Genomic DNA, 17,604 nt, shown 5'->3' on the forward strand with positions numbered 1-17,604 from the left:
AACTTATTTCGCACACATTATTTAGTATATGTAAAGACAAGATTGAATTAAGAATAGTCTGATGGGTGGTAATATTAGCCTATCACTTGAGATTATACACTAAGGCAAGAAACAGCACATGCCTTGTTTTTGCTACTTTTTTCTAATCATAGTCGCATACCTCATGTAGCCTAGCCCATAGGCCTATATGTTTTGATAGGGTTTGTATCACACCTCATGTGTCCTAGCCCATAGGCCTATATGTTTTGATAGGGTTTGTATCACACCTCATGTAGCCTAGCCCATAGGCCTATATGTTTTGATAGGGTTTGTATCACACCTCATGTAGCCTAGCCCATATGCCTATATCTTTTGATAAGGTTTGTATCACAACTAAAGTGTCCAAATAACTTCTTAAAATTAAGCACATGAATCCGCTTAACAACCGGTGTAGAGCCTAACTGGCATATATAGGCGGCGTGTGAGTTTCAAGTTTGGGGAAGACAATTTTCACCATAAAAATTCACCTCTATAATAAACCAATTACATGCGTAATTGCATTTGTGGTCAGTGTTTTCCCGCTAATTTATTTCATTTTGAAACATTCGCCCTTAGGATACATGAGGTGTGACACAAACCCTATTATAACATATAGGCCTATGGGCTAGGATACATGAGATGTGTGTTCATTGCTGCACTTATAATGTGAAGAAATAGTTTATCAACATTTTAAGCTAGACGATCTGTTGCATCAGCGTTATTGCTTTAAATATTTTTTTTGGGGGGGGGGGGGGGGGGTCTATTCCATCCCACAACTGTCCCAGAGTATGTTTGCAATATTTTTATTTCTTGCACAGAAGGACATGTCGACCAATAGAATAGGTAAACTTTTGTACTATGGGGGATAGTAAATTGACATTGGCTAGTGCTTTTGCTGTTCGTAAGGACTACTCATCTGTTGGCTGACAAAAAGTAGGCTAAATGTGGACAGTTTTTCTGACATCTTCAATATGCGCCTTGGAATTCTATAAGAGGGATATGCGCAGTTGTGTCCCCGATGTGTCCGTCTTCACTTGTAGCCTACTTCTTAGCTGAGATGCTTGTGAGAAGGACCCGATCACGTGATGGCATTGGCTAATAAGAATTGAGATCTGAGAGAGCCATGTGAGTGAGAGGTGCTTTGGAGCACGGCAGCCGGGAGAAGGGAATTATAAATGTTATATTCAGCCCAAGAGCACAGATTTTTTTAGGAGGCATTACAGCCACACATACCGATACCGCAGGGAAATTCGATGCCTGGTGAGAATATTATCTTGTGAGAGAAGGATGTGTGCAGCCTGCACAAGAAACAAATCAGATCTTATGCCATTCATGCAACTTTTTTCAAATCATCATTAGTCGAATCATGTTGCTTGAATGTTTGAATGTATTCAAAATCGAAACATATAGCCAACTTTTGTATCACAACTAAAGTTGCATAAAAAACAAAAAAATAAGTATATAGGAGGACCTGTTTCTTTGTAAACCGCTCAACACAGAATATGGGCATTTGCACACTTCCTTAGAAATCGTTAGGAGAAAATATCATTTTATTCAGCTATGTTCAGTTGTATTCTTTATACTATAAAAAATGGTTTAGATCAGTGGTTCCAAAACTTTTATAGTCCCGTACTCCTTCAAACATTCAACCTCCAGCTGCGTACCCCCTCTAGCACCAGGGTCAGCGCACTCTCAAATGTTGTTTTTTGCCATCATTGTAAGCCTGCCACACACGCACTATACGATACATTTATTAAATATAAGAATCGGTGTGAGTTTTTGTCACAACCCAGCTTGTGGGAAGTGACAAAGAGCTCTTATAGGACCAGGGCACAAATAATATAATCAATAATTTTGCTCTTTATTTAGCCATCTTACATAGGTACGTGGTTGCAAAAGGCATCAGTGTCTTAACAGCGCAATTTGCCAAGGCAGGATAAAGCGCAGCCCTATCCAGAAATCTGGTAGTGGCATTTGATTAAATTCAATTTTCACAGAACTGCTTGTTGCAATTTCGATGAGGCTCTCTTGTTCAGATATCGGTAAGTGGACTGTAGGCAGGGCATGAAAGGGATAACGAATCCAGTTGTTTGTGTGGTTCGTTTCGGGAAAGTACCTGCGTAATTGCGCACCCAACTCACTCAGGTGCTTCGCTATATCACATTTGACATTGTCCGTAAGGAGTTCATTTGCACACAAAAAATCATACAATGATGGAAAGACCTGTGTGTTGTCCAGACAGAGAAGAGCTCCAACTTTTTAATCAAACCCTGAATTATGTCCTGCACATGGAATATAGTTGCGAAGAGTCCCTGTAATCCTAGATTCAGATCATTCAGGCGAGGAAAAAAAAAGATAGGCCAGTCGTGTGAGAAACTCGTCGTCATGCAAGTGGTAAGACATGGGAAAATGATGATCAGTAAAGAAAACTTTAAGCTTGTCTCTCAATTTAAAAAAAAATGTGTCAATACTTTGCCCCTTGATAACCAGCACACTTCTGTATGTTGTAAAAGCTTTACATGTTCGCTGCCCATATCATTGCATAGTGCAGAAAATACACGAGAGTTCAGGGGCCTTGCTTTAACAAAGTTAACCATTTTCACTGTTGTGTCCAAAACATCTTTCAAGCTGTCAGGCATTCCCTTGGCAGCAAGAGCCTCTCGGTGGATGCTGCAGTGTACCCAGGTAGCGTCAGGAGCAACTGCCTGCACGCACGTTACCACTCCACTATGTCTCCCTGTCATGGCTTTTGCGCCATCAGTACAGATCCCAACACATCTTGACCACCAAAGTCCATTTGATGTCACAAAGCTGTTCAGTACTTTAAAAATATAATCTCCTGTTGTCCTGATTTCCAGTGGTTTGCAGAAGAGGGTGTCTTCCTTAATTGACCCCCCATAAACTTAACGGACATGTGCCAGGCCTGCCACCTCTGTTGACTCATCCAGCTGTAATGCATAGAATTCAATGGCTTGTATGCGAAGCAGTAACTGTTTCAAAACATCTCCTTCCATGTCACTGATGCGTCGTGAAACAGTGTTGTTTTCTGAAGTCATTGTATAGTTTTTGGGAGCCTTTTCCCCCAGCATTGTCCCAGCCACATCCGCGGCAGCAGTAAGAATTAAGTCCCTTCACAATAGTATGGGGCTTGCCTGTCCTAGCCACTCGGTAGCTCACCATATAAGATGCTTCTAGCCCCTTCTTATTAATGGTATCTATTGCTTTTATACATGTTTTACTACTCGAACGTCGTATTAATTCTCACTCAAACTCCCGTGGCTTATTTTTCAAATTGGCAGGCTTCTAAATGTCTGCACAAGAGTGAAGGTTTCATCGAGTTGTGAGAGTATTTTTGCACATATAACACACTGGCTGAGGAAAGGCACTACTCCCAATATAAGTGAACCCCAAGTCAATGTAGTTCTCATCATATTTGCTCCTCTTCGATGGTCCAACGTCCCTGTCTGTTCGGTGCTTTCCCGGGTAAGGGGGCAGTAGCTCTTCGGCTGCATCAGATTCACAACTGTCAGTGTCCATGCTAGCTGGGCTAGCAACAAATGTAGAATTACTGATGCTAGCATTGGATGTGCTCGTGGAAGCAGAACAACTTGTCTTCGACAGGTGCAGGTGTAGTACTGCTGGTAGTAGCAGTATTACCAGTAGAGCTGGTATGTGTCTCTAAGGACACGGGCCTTACTTTTTGAAATAATTCATCAATTTTCGAGCAAACGGAATGAGCAGCAGCTACGTTTGGCCACATATGGACCATAAGTGGAATTCCAGCGAGAGAGTAATGGTTCATGTGATTGGATGTTAATTATTTGACTAGGCTACCTGTATTGTCTTGTTAATTCCCTGAACACTAGATGGCTACATTTTATTTGGGGCGGTGAAACGAGGCTACTCAAGCGAGAGAAAAAAACATCACCCAAATGTATAGCCCCGTTGGAAAATCTAAATGGACTGTTTGAAAATGTGAAACCCAATATTTCTTTGGTGTACCCCCTGCGGCATTGCGTATACCCCTGGGGTTAGGTGCCCCAGTTTGGGAATATAGTGCTATATTAAATGGATTTTATCAACTTTTTTCAAATGTAGATGTTCCAAAGGTCTGCATCAGGCTATGTGTGGAAGCCGGGAGATGAATTAATCTTAATGGTCATTAATTCATTAACGGTCAATTACCGTGAGACCGGCAGTTATTTGCGTGACAATCCCCAGCTGACAAAATTTCATGACCACCACAACCCTAATTTACATTACGTTTGATTCATGTAGCAGACGCTCTTCTCCAGAGCGACTGACAGTTAGTGCATTCATCTTGAAATAGCTAGGTGAGACAGCTGTATCATGTATCACAATTGTATCATGTGCGTTTTCCCTCAACAAGGTATTTATCAGCAAAGTCAATGCAAGTGGGAAAAGAGAAGTGCCTTTTTTTTGGGAGGGGTGGCTGGGGGCACCGTGAAGGTTATTTAAGATACTCTTCAAAGAGATAGGCTTTCAGAAGTTTTCAACAGATGGGCAGGGACCCCGCTGTCCTGACTTTAGGGGGAAGCTTGCCTTATTCCACTATTGGGGTGCCAGGACAGAGGGCCAAGAGACCTAAGGGGGCGGAACAGAGTTCTCGAGTTGGATTGTAGGATTTGAGCATAGCCTGAGGGTAAGGAGGTGCAGGTCCCATTGCTGCTCCGTAGGCAACCACCAGGGTCTTGAAGATGATTCAAGGTTTGACTGGAAGCCAGTGGAGTGTGTGGAGGAGCGAGGTGACATGGTGGAACTTAGGAATGTTATCATTTAGAAATGGTACTATTCCATTATCAGGCCAAGTAGCAATGGGTTTGAGGTTAAAAACTGCCGACTAAATACTTTATAAAAAAAAACATGCTTTGCTTTACGCAGCTCACCTCTCTATAGATTCTTTAAAATATATTTTAATTGTAGCTGGAGGACTGCTAATTCCCCCTTTGGGGTGTTTGTATAAGCCTGATATTATGAGATAATATTCACACTTCTTTCCTTGGTGAGATCTGACTGTACACGTTAGGACCGAGTTGTTTTTCCTGACCATATGACCTGACTATTAAAAGCTCTCGGGTCCCAGTTAGGTCATGTTGTCAATACAATCTCGAAGCACTGTGCATTCTATACACAGTGGTTGTTCGACAACTTCTCTTGGTTATAGCTGTGCCAGACCAGTGAGCAGTGTGTGGAAAAAGCTCCTGTGTTTTCTAACCTGTGTCACACTGCCAGGTCAGGTCACATACTGTCCGGCAACAGTAATTGGTTTGTGTTTTCAGCGTGGTAGGTGAGTCAGCTGTTCAAGCCAGTGATTCAAGGCAGTGCTTAGTTAGCCACCGGCTTAAGAGGCTTTATGCAAATTGGGTCTGCTCTATAATCATCAGCTCCTAATACTGACATATCTTGAAGAGGAAGAGCCAGTCACAGATGACCGAGGCCCAGCCGCAGATGACCGAGGCCCAGCCGCAGATGACCGAGGCCCAGCCGCAGATGACCGAGGCCCAGCCGCAGATGACCGAGGCCCAGCCGCAGATGACCGAGGCCCAGCCGCAGATGACCGAGGCCCAGCCGCAGATGACCGAGGCCCAGCCGCAGATAACCGAGGCCGGGAAATGTACACATGACACTGTAGTTCACTTTCCTCGCGTTGACAGTTTCTTGCTGACCAGATTTTTTGTTCTTAGGCGTTATGCCATGTGAAGGCAGAGCAACTTTGGGTCCGTTGGAATGTCAGTCGTTGTGCCAGTGAACTTCCACTTACCCAGTGTTTCATCAATGTATTTCATATTTTTATTGGAGTGAATCAGTTTGGTTTATTCCGTCATGTCATACGCCCATAGCGTCACAGTGATAAAACAGATTAAGCCCAAGACCTTATGATTATGACGGGCTGTAAACCTGGAGTCACCCGTCCCATCTCTCTGCTATCACTAATCAGACAGAGTCCACATGTGACTAAAGAATAACCCCTTCTGTGGATATACTGTCGCTAATATACTGGAGAATGTACAAGGAATACCGCTATTCTCATTGTTTAGCATTTCCAGTACTGGAATGTTTCCAAAGCTCCATTATTCTTTATGTCGACAATAATATGTGTTAATATGACTAAATATAGAACCAATGGTTATGCTTGACCGAGTGTGTGTAAGTTGGCTGACTGTCCATGTCACAACACTAAAAGGTACAACACACATGCCTATAGGGCAGGGATCATCAACTAGATTCTTGAGAGGATGGTCAGGGGGCCCGGAACATATTTCCAAATCATTTTAAACTGCAAATTGACTGCAAGAAGCTCAAACAGATATAACATTTGACTAAAACAATGATTTCGTAGCTTGCTTACATTTCTATACGATCACATATCACTCTGTTATGCATGGGATTCCTTTGAATAAATTAAACAGTGTTTCTTTTTGGGGGGGGGGGGGGGGGTCAACTTGGTGGGCCAAATAAAATCACATGCGAGCCAAATTCGGCCCTAGGGCCACCAGTTGGGGTACCCTGCTGCAGTGTGTATGAGGAGCAGCTCATATTATGAGTGATCATTTTTCAAGTGTTGTTCGTGCTGCCCTCTATCATTTTCATAATCAAAAAGTGGCTTTCGTCATGATGCAGGTTAGGCTGTAGACCTAGACGTTTATGACAGTACCAGTCAAATGTTTGGACACCTACTCATTCAAGGGTTTTTATTTTATTTGAACTTTTTTCTACATTGTAGAATAATATTGAAGACATCAAAACTATGAAATATCATAAATCAAAATATATTTTATTTTAGATTCTTCAAAGTAGCCACCTTTTGCCTTGATGACAGCTTTGCACACTCTTGGCATTCTCTCAACCAGCTTCACCTGTAATGCTTCGCCAACAGTCTTGAAGGAGTTCCCACATATGCTGAGCACTTGTTGGCTGCTTTTCCTTCGCTCTGTGGTCCAACTCATCTTAAACCATCTCAATTGGGTTGAGATCGGGTGATTTGTGGAGACCAGGTCATCTGATGCAGCACTCCATCACACTCCTTTTTGGTCAAATAACCCTTACACAGCCTGGAGGTGTGTTGGGTCCTTGTCCTGTTAAAAAACAAATGATAGTCCCACTAAGCGCAAACCAGATGGCTGCAGAATGCTGTGGTAGCCATGCTGGTTAAGTGTGCCTTGAATTCAAAATAAATCACAGACAGTGTCACCAGCAAAGCACCATCACACCACCACCTCCATGCTTCACGGTGGGAATCACACATGCAGAGATCATCCGTTCACCTGCTCTGCGTCTCACGAAGACACAGCGGTTGGAACTAAAAATCTCAAATTTGGACTCATCAGACCAAAGGACAGATTTTCACCAGTCTGATGTCCATTGCTCGTGTTTCTTGGCCCAAGCAATTCGACCATGGAGGCCTGATTCACACAGTCTCCTCTGAACAGTTGATGTTGAGATGTCTGTTACTTGAACTTTGCAAAGCATTTATTTGGGCTGCAATTTCTGAGGCTGGTAACTCTAATGAACTTATCCTCTGCAACAGAGGTAACTCTGGGTCTTCCATTCCTGTGGCGTCCTCATGAGAACCAGTTTCATCATAGCGCTTGATGGTTTTTGCAACTGCACTTGAAGAAACTTTCAAAGTTCTTGAAATGTTCCTTATTGATTGACCTTCATGTCTTAAAGTAATGATGGACTGTCATTTCTCTTTGCTTATTTGAGCTGTTATTGTCATAATATGGACTTTGTCTTTTACCAAATAGAGCTATCTTCTGTATACCACCCCTACCTTGTCACAACACAACTGATTGGCTCAAACGCATTAAGAAGGAAAGAAATTCCACAAATGAACTTTTAACAAGGCACAACTGTTAATTGAAATGCATTCCAGGTGACTACCTCATGAAGCTGGTTGAGAGAATGCCAAGTGTGCAAAGCTGTCAAAGGCAAAGGGTGTCTACTTTGAAGAATCTCAAATATAAAATATATTTTGATTTGTTTAACACTTTTTGGGTTACTACATGATTTCATGTGTTATTTCATAGTTTTGATGTCCTCACTATTATTCTACCATGTAGAAAATAAAGAAACCCATGAATGAGTAGGTGTGTCTAAACTTTTGACTGGTACTGTATATGACTATGAGGTAGATCATTAACGTCACCTTGTGGCTGGTCTGAACCTTCCACTCCCTTGAACAAAGCCATAATGACTCTGATACTGTCACCCTAATCCCAGTGTGGCACGGTCACATGAGATGTTTACTGGCATACGGTGATGCAAGCTGTAGTGCCCACAGCCTGTTAATAGGAAAGTCAACAAAACAGGAAGGCTCATTCCAAGCATTCACATGGTCCCAAGACATAAAGTTCCTTGATTTCATTCATGCAACCACTGGGGAATATGACCCTAAATGCCCATTCAAGTAAATTTAACCTCAGGTTATTTTTGCCTTTTTGATATCGAATCTATTGTTGAATTCTAAATCCTGACCTCAGGTCAATCTGTCCTTTGTGTAATTTCTGTGTTATTATGGGGGTACTTAACTGTTGTTCTGTGTTTCTTAATGTTTACAGCAGACCACCATTTTCTGCTGGTGTCAGAGATAGTTGGTGCCAGAGAGACTGAAGAGGAAGACCAAACAAACAAAGATGGTGGAAGGAAGCATAAAGTTCTGTTGTATCCGTATGCATTTACAGGTAGGGGAGGGATACATCATCTGGCATGGGATGGTTTGTGGAGGCAGACATCTTTGTTTTGTTTAATCTACCCTAACAAGCCATGAATTCGTTGGAATGATGGTACCCTTCTTGACTTTTCAGTCTCTGTCTTTGCTCGCTCTCTTTTTCTAAATATAGTGTCCTACACGGAGAGGACCAAACATCACTGCTGGCGCTGTAAAGACATCATCTTCCATTGCTTAGACGAGGCACAGCGTCAACAGTGGGTCCAGACGATCAACAACCAGCTCTCACTACTCAGTATGTCCTTTTCAATGCAGACTGTTACGAGTTTCTTTGTCCCTGCAGTCTAGGGGGGATGGAAACAAGACTCATAACTCATGCAAATTATAACACTGAAAACCAAAATCACATACAACTTTAAATTTACCGTCAAACTCAAATGGTTTATTGTTTAAACACACGGTAATGGGGGGGGGGGGGGGGGGGGCTGAGCTGGACCCAAGGAAAGAAAGAATAAATATCCAAAAACACCCCTAAGCTAGTCTAGCCTGCATCAATACAGCTAGCTAACTAACCAATAAAATACAGCGGATGGTCCGCCCAGTTTAACTAGTGTTCTTAGACAAAGTATTCCTACGGGTAAAGTATGCCCATGGGCGACTTGGCTTGGTACCCCCTTTTCCCACCATCAAACAAACATTCAAACACCATAACAAAACATACTCACATTAATACACTGTTTAGCATCTTACCAAGAAGTATCTTTCCAATGCTTTTTGCTCATCCAGCCTTCAGTCTCCCAACAATTTATTCTGGAGAACGTTAAGAGAATCAGTCAGAGGATGTCAGTTTGATAACGGAGCATTTCTGTAAAGTTTTGTTGGTTAATGAAACTTCATGAAGTTGTCAGACAGTCACACTCTACCGTCCATTAAACTAAATGTTGAGTCCTCCATTTTTAATGACCAAACAGGCTCTCCTTCACTTTGCAGGCATCCGACCGAAACGCTTGCTAGTGTACATCAATCCCTACAGTGGAAAACAACGCGGGAAGTGGATTTACGAGCAGAGAGTAGCCCCACTCTTCTCCCGAGCCTCCATCTCCACCGACGTGATCGGTGAGTTCCTGTCAGAGGGCCTAAATTAACATTTAAATAAAAAATGAGCTTTTATGGCCCGGCAAATATTTATTTGTTGACTTGGCAAACAGCCTATACCCGCCAACCACTCCCAAGAATATGGTTTTATTTATAGCACCATCCATCAATGGAACACTGTAATGGAAGCTGTGATAGTCGATAAACATGGGAATCCATTCCAAACACATCTATGATTCATGGGATGCTTTGGGAAGACCATGGATCGTCTAGGGCAGGGGTACTCAACTCTTACCCTACAAGGTCCAGAGCCTGTTGATTTTTCTGTTCTACCTGATAATTAATTGCACCCACTTGGTGTGCCAGGTCTAAATCTGAACCCTGATTAGAGTGGACAAATGAAAACGAGTACTGGAGTTGGCTTCAAGGGCCAGAGTTGAGTTTGAGGGGTCTAGGGTATTGGCAGGGGGAGGCATCACATAGACAATTCATGATCTTCCCAAGCTAAGGCAGGGATGGGCAACTCCAGTCCTCGGGGGCCGGAATGGTGTTTCACTTTTTCCCCATCGCTAGCAAACACAGCTGATTTTTAAAACTTATTGCATTCTAAACTGAAGATCCTGATTAGTTGATTATTGGAGTCAGGTGTGTTAGCTGGGGCTGGAGCAAAAGTGTGAGACCAATCAGGTCCCCGAGGACTGGAGTTGCCGAGCCCTAGTCGAGGGTATTGGCAGCTCGCGGCCATAGGACTGTCATGGGTTTAAGGCTGGACCCAGACCCATAGCTCGAGGTGTTTTAATTGGTGTTGGCCTTTCACCATTTGTTGGAACCCCTTTATGGTCCAAAACATATTTTTTTCCCCCTTTTAGACAATGGGAAGAGCAATACTGGATGCAGGATTCTTGGCTTAACAATTTTTTGGTTGTGTGTGCAACGTCTTGACAAGCTTGTGAGGTATTCGTCATGGGTTTTTAATAGTGACAATATAACTTGTTTCCATAGTTACGGAGAGTGCCAATCACGCCAGGGATCACTTGAAGACGGAGGTAGATCTGAAGCAATGTGACGGGTGCGTTTTAGACACGGCAGGAAGACACTTCAATCACCGGGCATAGACTTTATCATCTCAGTCAGAAATGACTTTGTTGGTGCAAAAGACTAAGTGAAGATTTCAGTACAAAACAGTTAATGTTCAACCACAATGCATTCATGTCTGAGGGAAGAAGACTGCTGAGAACAAAGTGGACATTCATAACAGTATCAATACAACAGCATTAACATGAAAGCTTAGGGGGGCAGAGTGTCTGTGGGTTTTCACGCCTCCATTGTACTTGATTAACCCTAGGATGCATTGTAAACATGGCGCCCCAAGAATGCATTTGCCAGGTCAAAATGACCCGATAATGTAATATCTGTGTTTTATTTATATGGGTCAAAAATATTATCCTTTTTTGTGGAACATAATAATTTTGAGTGATGATTTGGACCTTTCAATAATGATTTTATTGTTAGAAATGTTTTTAGTCGCTTTTCAACAGCTCCATTTCAACGATAACATATTCTGAAATTCCATAATGGCTATTGGAAAATATTAGCATATTTTTCTTACAATCAATCAAACCTTTTTAGTGCGAAGAACAAAAATAAAACGACCTTAAGCATGTTTTATAATATTTCAAAAGATTTATTTCAAAATCCAAAGTTCATCAATATAAACGACAACACTAACAATTGTGAAATATAGAAAGCATGAACACTGAAGGGAACAAAGTGTGCATGTGTGTGATGCTTACTTGTGCTGTCGTGGTCCATGCATTTGTTACAAACCACAAGCATGTGACTGTGCTCTTTGCAGACGGATGTGTTGCACTGAAAACACCAGCAGCTGACTTTTCTATCCTTTGGACTTGGACACAGCTGGCACCTCTTCCTCTTTTAGCCCTGGCTGCTCTGAGTGGTGGTGGCATGGCTCTCTTTCATCACCCCACGTCTTTCCATTGCCTCAGTTCTTCTGTGGAGACTGGAGAACCGTCCAGAAGGACAACCATGTCTGCAGCACTCCAACAATCAGGCCTTTATGGTAGAGTGGTCAGACGGAAGCCTCTCCTCAGTAAAAGGCACATGACAGCTCGCTTGGAGTTTGCCAAAAGGCACCCAAAGGACTCTCAGACCATGATAAACAAGATTCTCTGGTCTGATGAAACCAAGATTGAACTCTTTGGATGGAATGCTAAGCGTCACGTCTGGAGGACAGCTACTCATCCACTGTGACGCTGTGGATGAACCTTCCTCTACAGTTTCCTCTACAAACTGGAAGGCTGCCAGGTGATCCGTTGCCTCTCTGAACACTCTGGTTCTCTTGTCATCAAGCCTCCGGTAGCGATGGATGTCTTCCGACCAACATAGTGGTCTTATACATTGGATTCTGCAGTGGATCCAAAAATAGCTCCCGTGTGGAGACATCCCACCTTTTCTCCATGCCGGCGAGGAGGGTTAAACCAATAAAGGCCTTTAGTTCCTCTTTGTTGACCTCTCTCCACTCTGTCCCTTTTGCTGTCGCTATTCTCCGTCTTTCTAAATTTGTACACTTTAGGACCTCCTCAACGATGTTATCACTAATGAACAGCTCACAGGCAACTTTTGGTGACGCAACTGTTTTCCCCGACACAGGCCATGGGCAGCTCCTCAGGATGTTATGGCTTCTGGTCCTGACCTTAGTGGGAGGGCAGGGGTGTTCACTCCAGTAAGACCCCTTTTTACTCACTTCTCTTCAGAGGAATCCTCCCCATCTGTAGAATCATCTAGGACAGCTGGACTACCAGGTGCATCCACAACTCCAACTTGACCCACAGGCACATAGTCTGTGTCATCTGAATTGGATAGCTCAGATTCTGAGTCAGAGGCACCAATGGCTTCCTCATCCAGCATCTGTAAAACCATTTTGGTTGTATATCTGGCCACATTCTTATGAGCCTCCTTATGAAACTCCTTTTACTCAAAGAGTTAAAAAGGAGAAATGAAAAAAGGTGATTAATGAACATTTTAAAAACAAGATATTTAATTAATGTTATTAATTGCTTAGATTTTATTGTTGTAGCAAAAAGAAAGGTTAGTTTGACGAGTGCAATGTAGTGAATTCCATAGGAAATACATATGGGTCATATTTGACCCACATATGAAAACTTGAGGTAGTGATGCAAAAACTCTTACTTAAAAAATGTAAATAATAAACTAGGATGTTAGAACATTAAAGACACATTATTTCAGGAATTTCTGGAATATTAGATGATGACATTTTTGGGGGAATCAGTACAGCAAAAACAACAACATTAGGCTGGGTCATTTTGACCCGACATATGAATTCTAGGATTAATCAATTATGGTCACTGATTTAGTTAGGAAATTCCCTCAGCTGGTTGTCTAGGTCTTAATTGGACACACATTGAAAGGAAATAGCAAAAACCAACAGACCCTAAGGCTGGTCTCAATGGAGTGTTTTCATATATCGTGTGTGTGTGTGTGTGTGTGTGTCCCTGTTCAGGGTGGTGTGTGTGGGAGGGGACGGGATGTTCAGCGAGGTTGTCCACGGCCTGGTCTCTAGGACCCAGAGTGATTCCAGAGTGGACCAGAACCAACCGAACCAGGACCTGGTTCCATGTGCGCTCCGCATCGGAATCATCCCTGCAGGTAAGAGGGGAGGAGAAGGGAGGAGAGAAGCAAAGGAGAGGAAAGAATGGGAGAAGTTAAGTTATGGTAAGGTAAAGGCCATGGCTATGATTGACTCCCACGGTGGCTAACCTTAGTCCCCATGTTCTGTTATCTGGCTGTTGCTGAGTTACGAGTAGGAATCCCTATAGCAACAGGGCTTGTGGTCCCACAGGTGGTTCTGAAGAGTCTATCACTCAAAACTCAATTAGAGGGGGCCTGTGGTGCTTCGTGACCAGTTTAAAAAAAAAAAAAAATCATCATACATTTCACCACCGTGAAATCCATTACTTCACAAGACCTAAGGTTGAAATGGAGGAGGAGAATCAAATCACAGCTGGTTAGGCCTATAGCTTCAGTGATTCTGTAGGTGAATGCTGCTACTTAGCATTGAGTGCCTGCTGCTGCTGGGGTCCAGAATTACAGTCTTTTTCCAGTCAGTCAGATGAAGATGAAATGATTACTATAAGCCAGTTGACACTATATATCTAGAGAAAAGGACTCACAGTATCACCGTTTTTTGTTGTGCATTTGCCTTGGTTGGCGTCCCACTGACAGGTTTCATGAGGTCAAGTGTTGCCCTTTTCTGCTGCCACTGCTTAGCCTGTATAAACATTTTAAATGTTGTTACCTATCAATCAATCAAAACATAATTTTGAGGCTGATAAGTGATAGTGATAACCAACTGTCATGGTGTAGTGCGGTTCCATATACCAGGAGAAATAATAACTCAAAGTAATAACGATGTATTAATCAGACGTGGTAAGATGGCAAACAGAACCGGTATCAAATAGACTTTCACTGAATAGTATGAGTGTTTAAAAAGGTCAACACAGCACTCATACAGCCTTGGTTAGAGTATCCAAGTCCACGGTTTTATCAGGTAACCTACCTAGAAACCTAGTGGCTGTGTGTAGCTCAACACATTCACATTGTCTTATCCCATATTTTCTCGGTGCTATGTTCAGGTTAACGACTGAACCTTGACTGATGTTCTGTTAGGTAGGCAGACCGAGCTAGTGAGAGAAGCTTTGGAATGATTTGAATGAGGAAGTGAGTCAAAACTGCAGAAAATGTCCCCTAGATAAAAATCTGGAAATTCAGAGGGATATTTTTAGCTGCGAGAGTAGCTAGTTTCCTCTCTTCTGTGAATATTTTGACTGGGTGTTAAGATTTGTTGTTTGAAAATGACTGCGTCGAAACAATGACTGGTAAATGATCCAAGATGATCCAGGAACAGCTCAGTTAATCCCTACCATTGTGACAATGAGTCGTCATAATGCTGGATCAAATGTACAAGATCTTAGGGGCATTGGCAAACACAATGTAAGTGATTTAATTGATGTACCCCTAATTGCGCCGAATATATCTGTTTATCCTACAGCTATTGTAAGCAGTAATCATGGGCCTATAAACCAGAATTACACTGTTAGCACTGAGGCGGTGTGCAATAGTAGGAAGCTCACCCTGCACTATCAGCTCCAATGTAAATAACATGAGTAAGTCTACCTCTGAGAAGCTTCCCAGTAAAGCATTAAAAACAATCAAGCAACCCAGAAAGTGCTAAAAATAGCCCATATTAACATATGTAGCCTAAGAAACAAGGTCCATGAAGTCAATAACTTGCTTGTAACAGATGACATTCATATTCTGACTATCTCTGAAACCCACTTAGATAATACCTTTTGATGATACAGTGGTAGTAATACACGGTTATAACATCTACCGAAAAGACAGAAATGCCAACAGAGGCGGTGTTGCAGTCTATATTCAGAACCACATTCCTGTAAAGCTTAGAGACGATCTAATGTTAAATACTGTTGAAGTAATATGGCTACAGGTTCATCTGCCTCACCTAAAACCCATTCTTGCGGGAAGCTGCTATAGACCGCCAAGTGCTAACAGTCAGTATCTGGATAATATGTGTGAAATGCTTGATAATGTATGTTATATCAACAGAGAAGTATATTTTCTGGGTGATTTTTAAATATTGACTGGCTATCATCAAGCTGCCCACTCAGGAAAAAACTTCAAACTGTAACCAGTGCCTGCAGCAGGAATCAGGTTGTCAGTCAACCTAACAGGGTATGTATAATAATTAAATCATCAACATGTATTGATCACATCTTTACTAACGCTGCAGATATTTGCTTTAAAGCAATATCCAGATCCATAGGATGTAGTGATCACAATATAGTAGCCATATCTAGAAAAACCAAAGTTCCAAAGGCTGGTCATACAATAAGTTTTGTTGTGATTCATATGTTGACGATGTAAAGAATATTTGCTGGTGTGTAATGAGGAGCAACCAGATGAAGACGTATTTATGAATCCCAAAGCCCACTGATATTCCAAACTACTTTAAACCTCTTTCAGCTAGGGGGCAGAATTTTTATGTTTGGAAAAATAACGTTCCCATGGTAAACGGACTATTTCTCAGGTGCAGATGCTAGAATATGCATATAATTGACAGATTAGGATAGAAAACACTAAAGTTTCCAAAACTGTCAAAATATTGTCTGTGAGTATAACAGAACTGATTTTGCAGGCGAAAACCTGAGGAAATGCATCTTTTTTTTATCCCAGTTCCGTTGCCTGCCCCTCCTCCATTTAAAGGGGTATCAACCAGATTCATTTTCCAATGGCTTTCTCAGGCTGTGACCAGGTTTTAGACATAGTTTCAAGCTTTTATTTTGAAAAATGAGCATGTTATTTTAAAAATAATAATAATAATCTGACCCCTAGCGCTAAGAAGTTAATGACTTTTTCGTTGGAAAGATAAGCAAGCTTAGAGATGACATGCCAGCAACAAACGCTGACACTACACATCCAAGGATATCGGACCAAATTATGAAAGACAAGAATTGTAATTTTGAATTCCCTAAAGTCAGTGTGGAAGAGGTGAAAAAAGTATTGTTGTCTATCAACAATGACAAGCCACCGGGGTCTGACAATCTGGATGGAAAATTACTGAGGATAATAGCAGATGATATTTTCATTCCTATTTGCCACATCTTCAATTTAAACCTAATAGAGAGAGTGTGCCCTCAGGCCTGGAGGGAAGTTAGTCATTCCGCTACCAAAGAATAGTAAAGCCCCCTTTACAGGCTCAAATAGCCGACCAATCAACCTGTTACCAACCCTTAGTAAACTTCTGGAATTTTGGGGGGACGCGATACAATGCTATTTCACAGGAAACAAATTGACAACAGAATTTCAGCATGCAAGGACACTCAACAAGCACAGCACTTACACCCAACGGCTGAGAGAAATGAATGATAAAAAGATTGGAGGGGGCTGTCTTGTTAGACTTCAGTTCAGCTTTTGACATTATTGATCATAGTCTGCTGCTGGAAAAACGTATGTGTTATGGCTTTACACCCCCTGCTATAATGTGAATAAAGAGTTACTTGTCTAACAGAACACAGAGGGTGTTCTTTAATGGAAGCCTCTCAAATATAATCCAGTTAGAATCAGGAATTCCCCAGGGTAGCTGTTTAGGCCCCTTGTTTTTTTCAATTTTTACTAACGACATGCCACTGACTTTGAGTAAAGCCAGAGTGTCTATGTATGCGGATGACTCAACACTATACACGTCAGCTACTACAGCAACTGAAATGACTTCAACACTTAACAAAGAGCTGCAGTTAGTTTCAGAGTGGGTGGCAAGGAATAAGTTAGCCCTAAATATTTCTAAAACTAAAAGCATTGTATTTGGAACAAAACACTCACTAAACCCTAAACCTCAACTAAATATTGTAATAAATAATGTGGAAATTGAGCAAGTTGAGATGACTAAACTGTTTGGAGTAACACTAGATTGAAAACTGTCATGGTAAAAACATATTGATGCAGTAGTAGCTAAGATGGGGAGAAGTCTGTCTATAATAAAGCAATGCTCTGCCTTCTTAACAACACTATCAACAAGGCAGGTCCTACAGGCCCTAGTTTTGTCGCACCTTGACTACTGTTCAATCGTGTGGTCAGGTACCACAAAAAAAGGACTTGACTCAGAGCAATTGGCTCAGAACAGAGCAGCACGGCTGGCCATTGGATGTACACAGAGAGCTAATATTAATAATATGCATGTCAAT

At 41.9% G+C, this 17,604-nt stretch overlaps 1 protein-coding gene across 2 annotated transcripts in view; it reads left to right on the forward strand.

The window, feature by feature from the left end:
• LOC139566059 (ceramide kinase-like) overlaps window positions 1-17,604 on the forward strand; it is a 35,481-nt gene that overhangs the window by 10,058 nt on the left and 7,819 nt on the right. For both annotated transcript variants that reach the window (XM_071386917.1, XM_071386916.1), the window contains exons 2-6: window positions 8,601-8,723; window positions 8,883-9,005; window positions 9,701-9,826; window positions 10,808-10,874; window positions 13,347-13,492. In XM_071386917.1, coding sequence (XP_071243018.1) covers window positions 8,601-8,723; window positions 8,883-9,005; window positions 9,701-9,826; window positions 10,808-10,874; window positions 13,347-13,492 — 585 coding nt within the window. The remainder of the gene's footprint in view (window positions 1-8,600; window positions 8,724-8,882; window positions 9,006-9,700; window positions 9,827-10,807; window positions 10,875-13,346; window positions 13,493-17,604) is intronic.

This window comes from Salvelinus alpinus, chromosome 37, assembly GCF_045679555.1.
Source record: "Salvelinus alpinus chromosome 37, SLU_Salpinus.1, whole genome shotgun sequence".
Lineage (NCBI taxonomy): Eukaryota > Metazoa > Chordata > Actinopteri > Salmoniformes > Salmonidae > Salvelinus > Salvelinus alpinus.